The sequence below is a fragment of the Grampus griseus genome, assembly GCF_964374135.1.
Source record: "Grampus griseus genome assembly, chromosome: 1".
Taxonomy (NCBI): domain Eukaryota; kingdom Metazoa; phylum Chordata; class Mammalia; order Artiodactyla; family Delphinidae; genus Grampus; species Grampus griseus.
The window spans coordinates 119,283,391-119,302,357 of NC_139017.1; the positions used below are offsets into that span (position 1 = coordinate 119,283,391).

Consider the following 18,967-nt stretch of genomic DNA (forward strand, 5'->3'; position numbering starts at 1 on the left):
AATAGAATAATGACCAACACATCTATATAAATAAGCACCAAATATGTGATGGAACATATAAAAAAATGAATGTCAAAAAAGAAAAGATCAAGGGTCAGACTTAAAAAAAAAAACTATATGAACAAAGTTGTGGAGGTGAAAATTAGCTTTGAAAATGTGTGAATGGGAAAGAAACTATGAGAGGAATTGTGGAAACTGAAGTTGGATAGGGCCGTTAATGGACATTTTAATTTTCACTTGAGTGTTTAAAATGATTATTTAGCAAGAAAAATTCTCTCTATACATTTTAATACCATAGGCACAGTTACATACCTATCAAATTACTAAGAATTAACAAGTTACATTTGCTATTCAACTTGTGTAGGATAATGGGCAATCAGATGTTAGGATGAGTATCTAATTATTTTATTTATGATGTAAAGGAGAGAGTAAAGAGTGAAATTTTATAGCTATCAGCCTTAATTTTTCTATGTATTAAAATGTCACAGATAAAGGACAAGAGAATGTAGTAAGGTTTCCCGAGGCTAGATGAAAGAGCATAATAGAGACCATAGATTCCAGTAGTTTGTGGGCATTTTATAATTTTGTGTCAGTTTATCTTTTAACTGTTTCTTGCTTACTATTCTGTTGTACACAGTACACGTCAGCTGATTCAGTCTCTTCACCTTTCTCTTCAGTCTCCTGTTTGCCTCATGTTTTCCTTATGTAAATTAAGCATTATCTGTTTATTTCACATCTGTCTAATTCATGTTCCCAGTTTCTTCAATATGCTTTCCAGTGAGCTCAACGTTCTGATAATATTTACATTTAGAAAAGTATCATGCAGATTGGAACTTTAACATGCATTTTATCTTGCAATTCATGGGAAATGATATATTAATTAAAGCAAAACTGGTTAGGCTAAGAAAGAATTTGGACTTGGCTGTTGGAGCAGTACAGGAGACAGAATGGTTATAGTGCTAGGAACTAACAAAGGAGGGTCAGTCTGGTAAGTAGCTTTATATCCAGTGAGCTCTATTCACTGTCCACATGGCTAGCAGCAAGTGACCAACTAATATGAAAAGTTGAGCAACATTGAAATTGGGTTAGGTTGAGAAAGAAAGCTGGTATTAATGAAGTCTGTTATTGAGTATCAAAGCCTAGACACTGTGCTCAATGACTGTTTTAAAAAGAAAACTGGTACTAAAGACTGGATTGCTAGAATGGAGGCTTGGGAAATGGTCCAAGGTAGATGTCAAGGTAGAACTGGGAACATTTCAAAGGCAGAACAGAGTGGTGAAGGTTTCAGAATGACACAAAATACTAATTACCATAATTATGTGTTATGCTATGAGCAAAGGTAAATTAATAGGGAACTCCAAGTATTAGTCTGGAGACTAGTCTTATTGTTTTATAGACTTAGTCTTATTATCTCCTATCATAGTTAGGTCCTAGAATTGCAAGGAGAATGGAGTCTGTATGTTGGAGATTTAGTAGCTCCAAAGGAGGGAAAAGATGATTACAGAAATAGAGCATTATATCTTGCCAGCAGCTTTTCCTTCAGCAAAGAACCATTACTGCATACTGTGAAAGATTCTAGTATGAGAATTAAGCTCTGTAGAATTAACTATATTTGATCTTGGCTACTATGAATCAGTTAGCCAGTTATTGAGAGCAAAATCTCTTCTTTTTCAGCAATAGGGCTAATATATAAAAGCATTGCTATGTGTTCCCTCCAATTCACCTTCATTCCAGTACATTGCCTTCTTTCTACAGTTACACCATCAGTCTCCATCTCAAAGTAGGCACTGAAATGCCTTTGTTCATTCACCTTAAATTAAGTTTTTGGTGTCAAGGCCAAAACCTCCTTCCTGGAATCTCATCTTTACTTCCGTTTGTTTAAGAATGAGATTATTCCTACAGTTGCACCTCTTTATTTCTCTCTTCAGCTTACAGCATTAAATAAAAGGATAAAGTCCCTGATATCATCCAGAACAAAGATTTTTTCTTTTTTAATGTTAGAGGAAATTAGTTTCTCTTAGTTGGAATATTGTTACTAGTATTTGTCTTACGCATATTTCTATTTAAATTTATTTATACCATACTGTATTATGTGAATGTCTTAACTCTAGGAATATAAGCCACTTTACGGCAGGTTGTAATTTAGTTGTTTTGCCACTTTTTACCTAGCATAGTCATATGCACATAGGAGGCACTCAACAAATGTTTACTAATTTAAAATACTATTTGTTGCATTTGCAAGAAGTGTAATCCAAACTCTACTTATACTTTTTGAGTCATAATTTATAACTCATGGAGTCATTTTAGTATATTTTATGAAAATATTAATCCACTGTGCTAGTATGAAAAGAGTAGGTAATAGAATTCTGCTTATCATTGAGATCTTTGTATGGGAGCAGGAAGAATTAAGGTTATCATTGAAAGAAGATAGATTAAAATAAGATGCAAGACAAAAGTAAAATACAGAGTTCAAAGGGATCTTACAAAGTTATGAACTATGCAGGTAAAACAGATTTTCTTGCTGGTCCTGTTACACTAGAACTTAGAACACCTTTCAAAGATAGAGAAGGAAAAGGGATTACCATACTGTGGTAATAAGAATAAAACTCATTATTCTGGAAATGCTATAGGCCAATGGTATAAACAAACTAAATTATATAGATAAATTAATTAATAGCAGATCCTTAATGGGATATTAAAGTAAATGAAAATGGTTTTGCTGGATAGCTTTAACTGTTCACAGTGTTTCTTTTTGCTACTATTATGGGTGGGATATTTGATTTAGGGGCAATTGATCTGACATACTATGCCAAGTCATTCTTTTCCGTAAATCTTAGGAATGCTGATGTAATTTTGAAAATGCTAGTTCAGAAACATCACTAGAATTTTATACAAGATCCACATGTTTTTAAGTTGGTGTATAATCTTTATGTGAGAAATTGTGTATATTTTCAATTACTAAATATTTATAAGAAATGCATATACTCATTTCATAAGAAAAATCTTAGGGGAGAGAAGAGGTAGAAGAATATTTTAAACTTATGCCTTTCCCTTTTAGTTTTAAGTTTTGAGTTCATTGAAATGTGAAAAACCTATCATTCATATTTTTAGGTTTCTTGCTATCATATAGAGAGCCATGATTATTAGAATTCATGAGCACCAAAAAGCAAATCTGGAGCTCACTGTCCTCAAGGCAAAATATAATGTTTGCTGATTATCGTTAGCTAATGGTACACCTCAAGAGTTTTTTTCCATCTTTAAACTTTATTACTGTATTTTTCTTCAGGGTAAAAAAAAATTATGGGTCAATTTTCACTGAAGTGGGCTGGATTTATGTATTCACCTCTCATCAGTGTCAAAAGGAATTGTGCCCATCATTCCCTGGACAACAGGATGAAAACCTGTCTCTGATTGGACACTAGGGATATCAGCTGTAACCACAAGATAAGTGTAAAGTTGAAAAGAGAAATATACTTAATAATTCATCCAAGCCAGCATAATTTAACGACTTGAAACTTGCATAAAACTGTTCACGAAATTATTTACTTCCTCATGCGAGAAAGCTAATATTACTATTTTTAAGTCCAGTGAAATGTACCAGCATAAAAAAAATTTGCTTTGCCAAGACTGCTAATGCAAAACTTTTCAAGCTGTCCATCTTTTTAAATAAAAAGATAATAAAATGACTATTCTTTACCACTTACTTAAAATGAATTTTCGTTTATTCAAGATAAGAGAGAGTGGGTATTTCAATGTATTTTAATATTGTCTAAGCCTTGAGTGACAAAGATTTGTGTACTATGACTCACCTAGAAATTGACAGTATTGAATTTTCGCAAAACAAATTTAGGTACCATGACATGGAAAATATTAATTATTGAATCGTATTGCTGCTCTCTGATCTATCTAAGATAATTTTAGAGATATTCCATCTAAGCATGGGTTTCGGTGATTATATCCACCTAGAAAGCCTGTGGAGACTCACAATAAATTGCAGGCATTTCTTTATATATAAGTTTTTATTTAACAAAATATAAGGATTCTGACAATACCTACTTTATTAGCTTAAGAATTGAAAATAAGCCTGTTTGCATTTGAAAGTTTGGTAACTGCAGTTTTGAGTCATTTTATCCTGCCTCAGGAATGTTGGATTTCATGTAAATAATAAACATTTGGACCATGGCAGAAATATTTCCAATAAGAGCAGTAGGGCTGAGGTTGTTTAGGAAGCTGTGCTGGATACATTGTGAAGTTGGACAGACTATGATTTGTACTGAGGCTGTAGAACTTGCAGGCTGGCAACTCAGGGTCAGGTAAAGCACTTTATTGAACATCTCTATCTATCTATCTCCTAAGTGTGTGTACATATACTGTTTTATACACACACACATATGTATGCATATATATTATATAATCTATTTTTTGCTCAAAACAGTCCCTGCAGTTCCTGAGATATATGTGTCATTTGGAGGGAAGAAGTATAATTATACGGCATTAGAAACAGTTGTTTTAGTCCTTAGTCTAGTAATAAGAGCTTGTATGAAGCAACATTTACAAATATTCTGAATTCCGCAAATGAGTATATTACTCCCAGTTGCGGAAGGCTAAATCCTCAATTCTAGAAAGTATTATCCAAGTAATTGTTACTGAGTCAATTTAATAGTTTGTAAGTATGCATTTATAAAGCATATTTAAGTTGGTTATAATTTGCTTTACTTTAGAAACATGATTATATATATGGCTACTATGTTAATTTATTGAGATGTTTTCTTTATGGTAATATAAACCCCTCTTCAGATTCTAAACCAATTTAAACCATAAACTTTCTAAAATGCTAGATTTGCTTAAGGTGTATAGGTTAGAGATCAACCTAAAACATCATAAAATATTGGAGGTCTCTTTGTTCTTTTCTCCTCTTCTCATAAATATAAACATTGTTCAAATATACCTAGAAATATAGATTCTTGAGCTGTATATTTTATTGCTAAGGAAAAAAGGGTTTTTTTTCCTAGAAAATTCTATTTCACTGCCCATCATTAAATTTTATACCAGCATGTGAGTGGTCTCATTTGGGGATTACTTAAGCAGTGTTAACTTATATTACTAATACATACTATATCCCTTTCATTTAAAAATGATTAGATTAAAAATTATTTATTTACTAAATAATTTACTAAATATTATTTTAATCAATTGAGTTAACATTTGAGGTTTAATAAAATGCACATTTTATCAGGAATGTGTTTAGCATTCAACCTGTGCTTTCTACTATGTTTTTCTCACTTTCAATGTCTTTATCTTGCTTCTCATGTTTTCTATATCTATATATAGGGTTAATCATTAAATTATGTCATATTTTGAGAAGTACAGAATTTAAATATTCACAAAATAATAACTTTGTACCTATGCCTAACATGGTGTCATGGATATAGCTGGCACTCAATACATATTTGTTGAAAAAAACTAATCAAATGTCTCAATCCTTTTTTGTTATTTGTGAGTTGATACTGCAACAGAGATTGAAGAATCCAGTCAAAGTGGTACAGGGATATTGAGATAAGTAAACCATGGCCCCAGTCCTCAGAGAGAATAATTTCTTCTAAGGACGAAAAATGTACTTAACTATTATATAAGGTAGAACACAATAAGTGCTTGAAAGTTATGAACAAAATTGTATCGATTATGTAGAGTTACACTTTTTAAAATGTGATCCTTAGGCAAACAAGATACAGAATTATTTTCAATTATTACTATATAATATGTTGTCTATTAGACAATGTAAAAATATATTTTTAAAAGGATTATGAATAGAATTGCATTGTCATGTAAATAGTAATCAAATATATTTCTGGAGAGAATTTTCAAAGAAACATAAACTTGTATACTCCGAAATTTCTTCATGCCCTTTACTTTCATTACTCTGCCTACTATCAATTATTACTATTCATGAACTACTGTTGTGTTCTCTGAACTTGAAATTGTAACTTAGTCTAAACTCTGGAAGTTTGCAGCATCTCTTTTTTACTGGGTTTGACAACCACTACTACTAAGCAGTTGCTGTATTACCAGTGTCATATAGCAAAGAGTGAGCCTCAATGATTTACTCATTGGCACCTCTAATCTTGGTGAGGATAGAACTTAGACTTTAATCATTCTTAAACTGAGGGAGCATATCTTCCTATAATGCTTTTTTCCCACATGTTCTTTAACTGGACAATTGCAGCAAAATATAATTTCAGCCATCCTCATTTCCCGTGGCTACTTTTTTGTATAGAAGAGAAATGTCACATTTCTTTCTATATCTACTAGGTTTCTCCTGTATTTGTTTTTCCAGGTCATCCTTTGTGAATTCTCTTCCCCACATATCAAGAATATTATCACTTCACTTCTAGTCTTCATTGTTAAGATAAAGTAAGATTGGGATCAAATACAAAGTAGTAGCAATTTTTCAAATATCAGTTAAACCTGCCAGTTGCTTAAAGGGGACTATCTTAAAAAGTAACATTTTCCTCATAAAATTTTTATCTTAAACCATTCCCCTTCCTCCATGGTTTTTCCTGTTAACTAGCACTTATTCTTTAAAGCAGAGATCAAGTGGACCTTGCAATACATGGATCACTATACATTAGCCTCCCCTCTGGTGAAGGCTTTGCTTGCTAAGTTAATGAGAGGGTGTGTAGTCAAACACTAGAGATAACAGGTTTTCATTCAGACATAAAAGAACAACTTTTTTTAGTTTCGTTTTTAGCATACTCCTAAAGTTATCTCTTTGAGTATTATATAGAAGACCTAAGATCTAGATTAGCACTTTTAAAGATGATGTCTTGGCTGAGAAGAGGAAAGGCAACAGACACAATAACAAAAACAACAAATGGGGTAGGATACCAAGGGGCTGGTGTCTTGGCTGTGATTCTAAAGAGGTTTTTGGAATCATCCTTGAAATGGAGACTACTTACAATGAATAATATATAATATAGACAAAACAAACACTTGCTCGGGTATAGGATAGTATAGATAGTACAGGGATAAATAGATAACATAACAATGAATCTCTGTTAATATGCTTTGATCAAAGACTTATAATTTCCTTTAAAGTCAAAGGACTCTGATTTGTATAATATATAATGTGAAAACAAAACCAAACAGTCTTCAGAACACTAACTAGCCTAAGTTTAGAAACTCAAACCACTAAGGGTTTAAAAGGAATCTTGATTTTCAAAGACAGAAAATTTGAAATAAATTATTTACCCTTGGTCTAGAAAGGAGTTTGAGGAAATTGTTACCACTGTCACCACTCCTTAGTATTAAATGATAAATTATCATTTCTCTTTGGAGAATTAAATATCTACTCCAGTCATCCATCTGATATTTTACAACCATGTATGTGTTTGGTTTGTCAATTACAGGAAGCTCCATAGATCCTCAGTTAATCTATTCCAATTTTCAGTAGTACTCTGAGAATTTTTTTTTCTCATTATGATTGAATGATATTTAATCATATACAGATTATCTCTCCCTATTTCCATACCTCTTATAGATGATTTTTTCTTAGCTCCTCCACTCAATACCATCAAAGAAGAGTTATTTCGTTGTCATTGTGATGTAGGTAGATAGAGACATGTGCCTGAATAAATACATAATTATTCATATCAGATGGTTATGTTTATTTTTTTTTGTGGGTATTGAGAAATGATAAAGTAAAAGATGCTTCAGAAAATTTAGAGAATCTGTGTTGATGTACATGATAAAGAGCTTAGAAGAAGGGGATAGGATAATTGTAAAGGGTTGCTCAGTGAAATGCTTTGGAGTATGAAACCATACTTTGGAGTATGAAACCATATGAAACCATAGAGTATGAAAAATATCAGGAATGAAAGAATAGAATATTGAAAAGTGTTACTTGGGGTAGAGTCCTTTAAAAATATAAGCTAGGAATTTATTTTAAAATTATGTCTAGTTGTTAGATGCTTTCCAACAAATGAAGTTTATATTATTTTATGTTAGCCAAAGTTCCTAAACCTTCACTCATTCCTTCTAGCACTTCTCTTCAGTACTATTCATTCAACATGTAACAAATAATTATTGAGTATCTGCTGAGTGCCAGGGGCCATTCCTGGCTTTGAGTAAACAAGATAAGCAAAGTCCTTAGCCCCTTGTGGACTAGATTCTAAGGAAAAAAAAAAAAAAAAAACAAGATGTAACCCTAGTAAACAAACAAATAAAATTGTGATAAATGTTATGAATTAAATATATAGTGTGCTGAAATAGGGAATAATAGGAGGATGCCCACTTCTCATAGGATTGTCACAGAATGTTTTTATCTGAGAAGATAATATTTACAATTAAGACCTAAAGGATGGGAAGCTACCCATGCAAAGTATAGGAAGGAGAGTGTTCTAGGCAGAGGGAAGAGCTTACACAAGGATCTGAGGTGTGAAGTAACTTGTTTTTGTTGAGTTGGGTTCAAGGGACTGAATGAAATCCAGTGTGGCATGAGTATAGTGAACAAAGTTGAGTAGCACAAGATGTGTTTGTATAGTCAAGGGCCATATTTTGCTGGGTTTTTGTACCTCATAGTAAGGACTGAGCACCTTGGACAGCCATTATGGGATTTTAAAGCTAAAGAGAAACATGATCATATTTACCTTTTGACAAATATAAATATATCTTGTAACAGCTAGGGTTAAGGCAGAGACCAATAGGAAGCTATTTCTGTTTGGAAGGGGTGATTATAGCTTACACTAGAGAAATAAAGTGAAAACAGAGAGAAGTGAACAGATTTGAAATAGATTCAGGAGGTAGAATTGCCAAGATTTGCTGATGACTTAGATAAAGTGTTTCAGAAAAAGGATAAAATAGAGATGAAATCCTAAATTTTTATGGTTTGAATAAGATAATGATACATTTTACAAGATGAGGAAGATGGCAGTTGGAGGATGTGAGAAGCCCGGATCTCTTCTCTACACTAGATTTATACATGGCTTATTTACATAGGGCTTACTTTAAAAATAATTCTGTAGGTAGGCTCCTTTCTTTTCATGTTCCAGGTTATCTATAATTATCTGAAAATATGTTGCCCTGACCTGAAACAGTACTTCAGCTATGGTTCAGAAATGAAAATGGTAAGATTGCCATTTCCCTCATTCTAGATGGAATGCTTATACAGCATAAAGTCATCACACAATGGACTTTTAATTTACTCTTAACTAAAATATTTTTTATCATTCATGTTTTTAAATCATATTATTGTAGTGATTAAATTCATTTTGCCCAACTGCAATATTTATTGCTATTAATATTCATCTATTCAATTTGACCCATTGCTCCAGTCTATTGATAATCTTTTAAATTTGTCCAGAATTAACTGATTTTGTTCTTTTACCACCCCCTTTGGAAATTTGATAAGCATTTTCTTTATATTTTTATTCACATCATTCATATAACTATTGTCAGCACAGGGCTAAGAACATGTCCACATATCAAGACATTAGAGATCTCCCTTCAGGTTGGCATCATTTTATTAATCCTTACTGTTTTCCATGTGATAGCTCAACATCTTTGATCTCCACCTAATCATACTGTCTTTCAATAAGTAGTGAAAGTGTTTATCAAACATGTTGCTGAAATGCAGGTTTATCATATCAAGGATATTGGAACCTGAATTAATTCTGACCCTGTTAAAAATAAAATTATATCTGATGTAATTCATTTATTTTCAATATATATTGCTCCTTGGTGATTATTTCTTTTCCAAATGCTACCAAAAATCCTTTAAATGTTTTCCTAAATTATTGAAGACCAGTGTTAAATTTAAGGCACTTTAGTTAATAGAATATCCTTTCTGTTATTGAAAACAAGATATTAGATTTTCTCCAGTGTTGTCATAACTTGTTTTCTCTGTCATTTTGAAGATCAATCAATAAATGGGCACATCCTTTCTTTTTTTTTCTTACAGTACATAAAGCAAACATCCCATTTTCTTTATGATGGCAGCTTGTATAAGCCTCAGTTCATTTAGGGCTTTAGACACTCTGATCATTTTTCTATAGATTTGTTTCACTCTCACATATGCACCATTTTTCATGGTTCTTCTTTTATAAAAGCCAAGGAAGGGAAAGTTATTTTAAATGATGACAAACAATGATATGTGGATAGTATATAAAAACGGCTGAGTTGGCAAACTAAAGAAAATATATTTCTAAAAGGAACTAGCTAGCTACTGATTTGACTTGGAGGCTTTTAAATTTCATGATTCTGCAAATTAACTTTATTTGTGATAGAGTCTGGATACTCAGATTTGACAGGTAGATATATACCTTTTTAAATTTTTCCTTATTCTTTCGGGGGTGTAAAGAAATAAGTACTAGTGGAAAAAATTGTTGAACATATCCTTTCATTCCACTTTCATTATTTTCTCATGAGGAGAATATAAGTGTGAGATTTAGAGCACAGAAAGGGTCCATTTCTATGATTGAAGTAGAATTTGAGGTGATTTTTTAACATATGATGAATTGCATTGTCAGGAGGGAAAGACAGAGAGCAGTTACCAAAATAGAGCAAAATTCATAGAAGTAAGAAGATATAAGAATGATATGGCCTGAAGAAGATTGATGGACAAATCTGAGGTTGAAAAAGCATTTAGAACTGATTGTTACAGATTTGATTGCAAAACAGTGGTCTACATTTTTTGTCATATTTTAATAGTAAGATTTGAGCCCAAATGAAAATAGAAACAGCATTATTTAAAATAGTCATGTTTTGATAGTGTATTATTATATTATATTTATTCTTGACAACCTAAAAAAAAATTCTAAATATAGAGAATAGGTTAACTCAAAAGTAGCTATTTATTTGTCTTTCTAGCAAAAAGTAATATTTTTGTCACGTAAAGACTGAAAATAGTGTTGTGTAAGAGTTATAGTAAAGGATTTTTTAGAGAGGAATAAAAACAGATTCATTCCAGGGTGAGATAATACCTAGTACCTATCATGAGCATTAAAAAATATTGTTGCACAATGAGTCACTGCATAGAGACTATGTTTTCAAAAAATCAGTTAAATGACATTACATATAAAATTTAAAAGATAAAAATAAGCTCAAGGGGGGCTTCCCTGGTGGCGCAGTGGTTGGGAGTCCGCCTGCTGATGCAGGGTACACGGGTTCGTGCCCCGGTCCGGGAGGATCCCACGTGCCGCGGAGCGGCTGGGCCCGTGAGCCATGGCTGCTGAGCCTGCGCGTCCGGAGTTTGTGCTCCGCAACGGGAGAGGCCACAGCGGTGAGAGGCCCGCGTACCACAAAAAAATAAATAAATAAATAAGCTCAAGGATATTTAATTAAATATATCTGTATTATATGGTGTAGGAATTTGGGCATAAAATTGTAAGTACAGGAGACTAGGACACATATCCAAGTGTTTCTTCTAAATTGTAGCGTAAAGGAGGTTTGGATAAGTGGAAAGTCAAGGCAGGGGAAATATGAAAAAAATTATCTGTTTAAAAATTCTATCAGCTATCACGTTAGAGAATTTATGTGACTTTTTCTCCCCTTGGATGAAGGTAATGCTATTCACTACAACTAGAAATAAGTATTAATAGGTTTAGAGGAAAGATATGACTTCAAATCTCTTGAGTATGTTGTGTCTGTGAGATTTTCCAGGGCGAAAGAACACAGCTCATGGTGGTTATGAGTATTACATAAATTAATATCTATAAAGAGCTTAAAATACTGGCAAATGGTAAGCACTGTACAAGTATTCCATAAACAAATATACAGAACCAAGCACCTCAGAAAAGAGATCTATCTGAGGGTATATATTTGTGAATCTTCAGAATTTAGACCAGTGGTTCTCATCGAGGAAAGCATAATATCCTGGGAAAGTTTTTCCAAATACAAACATATGTCCCTTCCCAAGATTCTGATTTTTTTATTTCCTGTAGCAGACTATTAGTTGCCTACAAATATCTGTCCTTCTCTTCTTTCTTGGTAACAGACCCACCATTTTACTTCAGGAAGTAAAGTACCTAGCTAAAAGCCTGCATTTCTTACCCTCTCCTTTTTAGCTGTGGGAGGTCAGTGAGTTATGAACAGAAATTATTGGAAGGGCCTCTGGGAAAGTTTCTTAAGACACATGGCCTGTGCCCTTTTGTCATTTTATCCTTTCCTCCATCTTGCTGACTGAAATATAGACATGGTGTTTGATGCTCTAGTAGCTATCTTGACTCATGAATAAATCTTGAGACTGGAAGCCATGTAGATGATGCAGTAAGATAGAGATGATACATTTTGAAAGAGCCTGGATTCTTTATTGACCTGGTTCCTCTGTATCAATCCTGAATGGTCTGTGAAGAGAAAGAGAGATAACACAGTATCAATTATTAAAACATCCTCAACCAGTTTACAGACATTGTATAGTTTACATCTGACAGTGCCTCTGCTTTACACAAAGCTCCTTATCAATATTCTACTTATTATCCCTTCCACACATATCTGATCCATTTGTACTTTTAAGGCCTGTGATAATTCTGGCCCCATTTACTTCTACCTATTTTACTATCCTTTAGTATTCTGTAAAATAATTGTGTCCCTCCTTTCTTACTCTGAATCTTCCATCAGCCTTCCTGGGCAACATTATCTTGCTTCTCTTTGTTTATTCCTTATTTCTCCTCCCCTCTGATTCCTTTTGTCATGGCACCCTCCTGACAGGTCCCCCTTCCCCTCAATTTCCCTTAGAATATTGTCCAAAGTATATCATTAACTCTTAATAGAAAAATAATTTATCAGAATCATACATAATGGAACTATTTTCATCTTTTCTTAACTCTGCGTACCTCACAGGTTTTTGCTGTTGTTTTTTAAATAAAAGTCAATTATGATAATGTGTTATAATACATGTGAGGGTTCTTTGAGAACTCTAAAACATATATGAGATATTATTATTGTTGTCATTGTTTTTATTTTGTTTCCACAGAATATACATTCTCCTGTTGATTTAAAATATTCTAGTGAACAGAGAAAACATGTTTCTTCTATTTTATATGAATTAAAAACAGGAAAACCAAGACATCTCATTCAAAAAGGTTAGTTATATGAATTTAAAATTATATTTAATGAACATATTTTGATGAAGAGTAATTAAATTTGTTAGATGTTGGGCATGTTAATTTTGAACTATAAATATGAAATACATGTTGAGACTTCTAGATAAAATATTCATATCTCTTTCAATAGTTTTAAATATATATATGCAGAAAGTTGTTTCATGGATATGAAGGACCTGATTTTGAGTAGAAGTTGGGAATTAGGAGAAATAAGTATTAGCAAGAACCATATTGAATTGATAGTTTTGTTACCATATGGCTGTGCCAGTATGTTACCTCCTTCAGGAAATCTGTCAAGTATCAGATTAATTAATATAAATTATTTCAGTTAAAATGATATTAAATGTCCTTCAGGCTTTGAAGATAATTATTTTTTGTACACAAAAATACATTTTGTTGTTAATAAAATTTTGGTCATCATATGTGTACCTGTTTTTATTTTGTTTTTGCAGAATTTCTTCTGTTAAAATGTGTTATGATCAGATGACATTCTTTTCTTTACCTCTGTCTTTCACAGAAGAATCATAAAAACAGTTTTGTAAAATAATTTGAAGTTCTTAAAACTTTTCTCAAGGTTTCTCTTAAACCTTTTAAACATTATTTTGATAAGAACACTTAGTATGAGGCCTACGCTCTTAACAGATTTTTAAGTGCACAATACAGTATTGTTAGCTATAAGCATAGTGTTGTACAGCAGATCTCTAGGACTTTTCCATCTTGTAAAACTGGAATTTTATAATCTTTAAACATCAATTTCCCATTTTCCCCTCCCTCCATCCTTTTAATTCTGAAATATTTGATTTTTTTTCCTTTTTAAAAATTCATGGTAGTGTCTTTATCCTTACTGATTTTTTTTTCTTCTGTGTATGTGAGCTTGTCGAACTCTACCAGATCCTCATTTGTCAGGCTTTATTATTTCCTCACTTCTTTATAAGGTTCATGTACTTTATATATTTCCTAAAGCTCTGCATCTTTTATTTAAAAGTAATTTTATTTTAATCCAGTTATTGAACTCCTAGGTTTATAAACCAAAATGAAATGAAGGAAAAATAATAGTCCCATGCTCCATACCTCCCCACTCACTCTTCTTGCTACAAGACAATAATCATTTAATAATTATTAATGACTCTTCTATTATTTACTTTTATATTTCCAAGTAATATGCTTATTCTGCTAAAATTTCTTTTTCAATTTTAGATATTATATACAATTTCTACTGTGAAAGATAGAGGTTTAATTATCTTATAAATCCTCCCTAATACACACTCTTAACATGTTCCTTCCTCTTTTCTCCCAATAGAATTATATTATCACTATTTGGAGGTTAATTAATTTTTATTATTTTTATTATTATGGCTATGTAAATACTACTCACAGCTGAATCACACAATATATTAGGCTATGTTTTCTTTCTTATACTATTTTTTTAAAACTTGTTTGGAAACCTCATAAGAGTCAAACCTCCACTTATCACCAAGCACCCCACATATATCTATTTTCAAGATACTTCTGTTTGAGCCCTTAATTTTCTGATCAGGACTGCTTGCTTTCTAAACTTGTTCTTAACAGCTGTCATCTTGGTACATCATTTCAATTGTGATCCTGAGAATTCATTTGTTTCTATGCTGTGTTGTGACCCTTGTTTCCAGGATTCTGTATCTTGTTCTTTCTTGGTTTATTTTCTTAAGTTAATGCAGTGCTTTCTTCTATTAGTTTACTGAGAAATTATATATAGGAGGTAAATTTTTTAAAACCTTGAAAATCTAAGCATGTCTTTATGCTACATTTATGTTTAATTGATGATTTAACTGTGTAGAACCTTCAGAATTTTCTCAGAATTATTTTATTGTCTTCTAGCTTCCAGTGTTTCCTTTGAGAAGTCCATTGCCATTCAGTTCTCAGTCTGATGTGTGTGAACTTCTGTTCATTGTTTTTCTCTTCTGACTGGAAACTTTCAGCATTTTATCTTTGTACTAGGTGTTCTTCAATTTCACAGTGATTTGGCTCAGCTATTTTTTTTGTTTGCTTGTGTAGATTTTCTTTCAATTCAATTTATTGTGACTTTTTAATCTGAAATTTTATATCACTCATTTATGTATGTTTCACTTGTATTATTTTGATGGTAAATATATATAACACAGAACATACCATTTTAACCATCTTAACTGTACATTAAGCATATTTATATTCTTGTGTAACCATCATGACCATCCTTTTGCAGAACCTTTTCATATGCTTCAACTGAAACACTATACCCATTAAACAATGACTCCCAATTCTCCCCTCCTCCCAGCTCTTGGAAATCACCATTCTACTTTCTGTTTCTAGAATTCCTATGGGTATGATTACTATGGGTATCTCATAAAAGCAGAATTATACAGTATTTGTCCTTTTGTGACTGGATTATTTTAGTTAGCATAAGGTCGTAAAAGTTCATCCATGTTGTAACATCTAAGATTTTTTTCTTTTTAAGGTTGAATAATATTCCATTATAAGTACCACATTTTTATCCATTCATTTGTCAATTGACCCTTGGGTTGCTTCTACATTTCAGCTATTGCGAATAATGCTGCTATGACATGGGTGTACAGATATCTCTTTGAGACCCTGCTTTCAGCTGTTTCGTGTGTATACCCAGAGGTGGAACTTCTGGATCATATGATAATTTTATTTTACTTTTTTGAGGAACTACCATACTTTTTTCCACAGTGGCTATAACATTCTACCTTCTCAGTAATAGTGCACAAGAATTCGAATTTCACCACAAACTGACCAACACTGGTTATTTTGTGCTGTTGTTGTTGTTCTGTTATTATTGTTGTAGTAGTGGTAGCCATCCTAGTGGCTGTGAGGTCATATTTCATGGTGGTTTTGAGTTGCCTTTCCATAATCATTAGTGATGTTGAGCATCTTTTTTTAACATCTTTAATGCAGTATAATTGTTTTACAATGGTGTGTTAGTTTCTGCCTTATAACAAAGTGAATCAGCTATACATATACATATATCCCCATATCTCCCCCCTATTGCATCTCCGTCTCACCCTCCCTATCCCACCCCTCTAGTGAGACACAAAACACTGACCTGATCTCCCTGTGCTATGCGGCTACTTCCCACTAGCTATCTATTTTACATTTGGTAGTGTATATATGTCCATGCCACTCTCTCACTTTGTCCCATCTTACCCTTCCTCCTCCCCATGTCCTCAAGTCCATTCTCTAGTAAGTCTGCATCTTTATTCCCGTCTTGCCCTTAGGTTCTTCAAGACCAATTTTTTTTTTTTTTTTTAGATTCCATATATATGTGTTAGCATACGGTATTTGTTTTTCTCTTTCTGACTTACTTCACTCTGTATGACAGAATCTAGGTCCATCCACCTCACTACAAATAACTCAATTTTGTTTCTTTTTATGGCTGAGTAATATTCCATTGTGTATATGTGCCACATCTTTATCCATTCATCTGTCGATGGATACTTAGGTTGCTTCCATGTCCTGGCTATTGTAAATAGAGCTGCAGTGAACATTGTGGTACATGACTCTCTTTGAATTATGGTTTTCTCAGGGTATATGCCCACTAGTGGGATTGCTGGGTCATATGGTAGTTATATTTTTAGTTTTCTAAGGAAGCTCGATACTGTTCTCCATAATGGCTGTATCAATTTACATTCCCACCAACAGTGCAAAAGGGTTCCCTTTTCTCCACAGCCTCTCCAGCATTTATCGTTTGTGGATTTTTTGATGATGGACATTCTGACTGGTGTGAGGTGATACCTCATTGTAGTTTTGATTTGCATTTCTCTAATGATTAGTGATGTTGAGCATCCTTTCATGTGTTTGTTGGCAATTGGTATATCTTCTTTATAGAATGTCTCTTTAGGTCTTCTGCCCATTTTTGAGTTGGGTTGTTTGTTTTTTTTTGATATTCACCTGCATGAGCTGCTTGTATATTTTGGAGAAAAAACCTTGTCAGTTGCTTCGTTTGCAAACATTTTCTCACATTCTGAGGGTTGTCTTTTCGTCTTGCTTATGGTTTCCTTTGCTGTGCAAAAGCTTTTAAGTTTCACTAGGTCCCATTTGTTCATTTTTGTTTTTTATTTCCCTTTCTCTAGGAGGTGGGTCAAACAGGACCTTGCTGTGATTTATGTCATAGAGTGTTCTGCCTATGTTTCCTCTAAGAGTCTTATACTGTCTGGACATACATTTAGGTCTTTAATCCATTTTAGTTTATTTTTGTGTATGGTGTTAGGGAATGTTCTAATTGCATTCTTTTACATGCAGCTGTCCAGTTTTCCCAGCACAACGTATTGAAGAGGCTGTCTTTTCTCCATTGTATATTCTTGCCTCCTTATCAAAGATAAGGTGCCCATATGTGCTTGGGTTTATCTATCAGCTTTCTATCCTGTTCCATTGATCTATATTTCTGTTTTTGTGCCAGTACCATACTGTCTTGATTACTGTAGCTTTGTAGTATAGTCTGAAGTCAGGGAGCCTGATTCCTCCATCACTGTTTTTCTCTCTCAAGATTGCTTTGGCTATTCTGGGTCTTTTGTGTTTCCATACAAATTGTGAAATTTTTTGTTCTAGTTCTGTAAAAAATGCCATTGTTAGTTTGATAGGGATTGCATTGAATCTGTAGATTGCTTGGGTAGTACCATCATTTTCACAATGTTGATTCTTCCAATCCAAGAACATGGTATGTCTCTCCATCTGTTTGTATCAGCTTTAATTTTTTTCCACAGTGTCATAGTTTTCTGCATACAGGTCTTGTGTCTCCTTAGGTAGGTTTATTCCTAGGGATTTTATTCTTTTTGTTGCAATGGTAAATGGGAGTGTTTCCTTAATTTCTCTTTCAGACTTTTCATCATTTTTGTGTAGAAATGCAAGATTTCTGTGCATAAATTTTGTATCCTGCTACTTTACCAAATTCATTGATTAGTTCTAGTAGTTTTCTGGTGGCATCTTTAGGATTCTCTATGTATAGTATCATGTCATCTGGAAACAGTGTCAGTTTTATTTCTTCTTTTTCGATATGGGTTCCTTTTACTTCTTTTTCTTCTCTGATTGCTGTGGCTAAAACTTCCAAAACTACATTGAATAATAGTGCTGGAGTGGGCAACCTTGTCTTGTTCCTGATTGTAGTGGAAATGGTTTCAATTTTTCACCATTGAGAATGATGTTGTCTGTGTGTTTGTCATATATGACCTTTATTGTGTTAAGGTAAGTTCCCTCTATGGCTACTTTCTGGACGGTATTTATCATAAATGGGTGTTGAATTTTGTCAAAAGCTTTTTCTCTATCTATTGGGATGATCATATGGTTTTTCTCCTTCAAATGTTAATACGGTTTATCACATTGATTGTTTTTGTATATTGAAGGATCTTTCCATTCCTGGGATAAATGCCACTTGATCATGGTATACGATCCTTTTAATATGCTGTTGGATTCTGTCTCCTAGTATTTTGTTGAGGATTTTTGCACCTATGTGATATTGGCCTGTAGTTTTCTTTTTTTGTGACATCGTTTTTTGGTTTTGGTATAGGGTGATGGTGGGCTCGTAGAATGAATTTGGGAGTGTTCCTCCCTCTGCTATATTTTGGAAGAGTTTGAGGATAGGTATTAGCTCTTCTCTAAATATTTGATAGAATTTGCATGTGAAGCCATCGGGTCCTGGGCTTTTGTTTGTTGGAAGATTTTAAGTCACAGTTTCAATTTCAGTGCTTGTGATTGGTCTGTTTATATTTTCTATTTCTTCCTGGTTCAGTCTCGGAATGTTGTGCCTTTCTAAGAATTTGTCTGTTTCTTCCAGGTTATCCATTTTATTGGCATATAGTTGCTTGTAATAATCTCTCATGATCCTTTGTATTTTTGCA

At 33.1% G+C, this 18,967-nt stretch overlaps 1 protein-coding gene across 1 annotated transcript in view; it reads left to right on the forward strand.

The window, feature by feature from the left end:
- LRRIQ3 (leucine rich repeats and IQ motif containing 3) overlaps positions 1-18,967 on the forward strand; it is a gene marked incomplete at its 5' end in the record, with an annotated part of 214,095 nt that overhangs the window by 124,614 nt on the left and 70,514 nt on the right. The window contains one exon of the mRNA XM_082677469.1: positions 12,968-13,076. Coding sequence (XP_082533595.1) covers positions 12,968-13,076 — 109 coding nt within the window. The remainder of the gene's footprint in view (positions 1-12,967; positions 13,077-18,967) is intronic.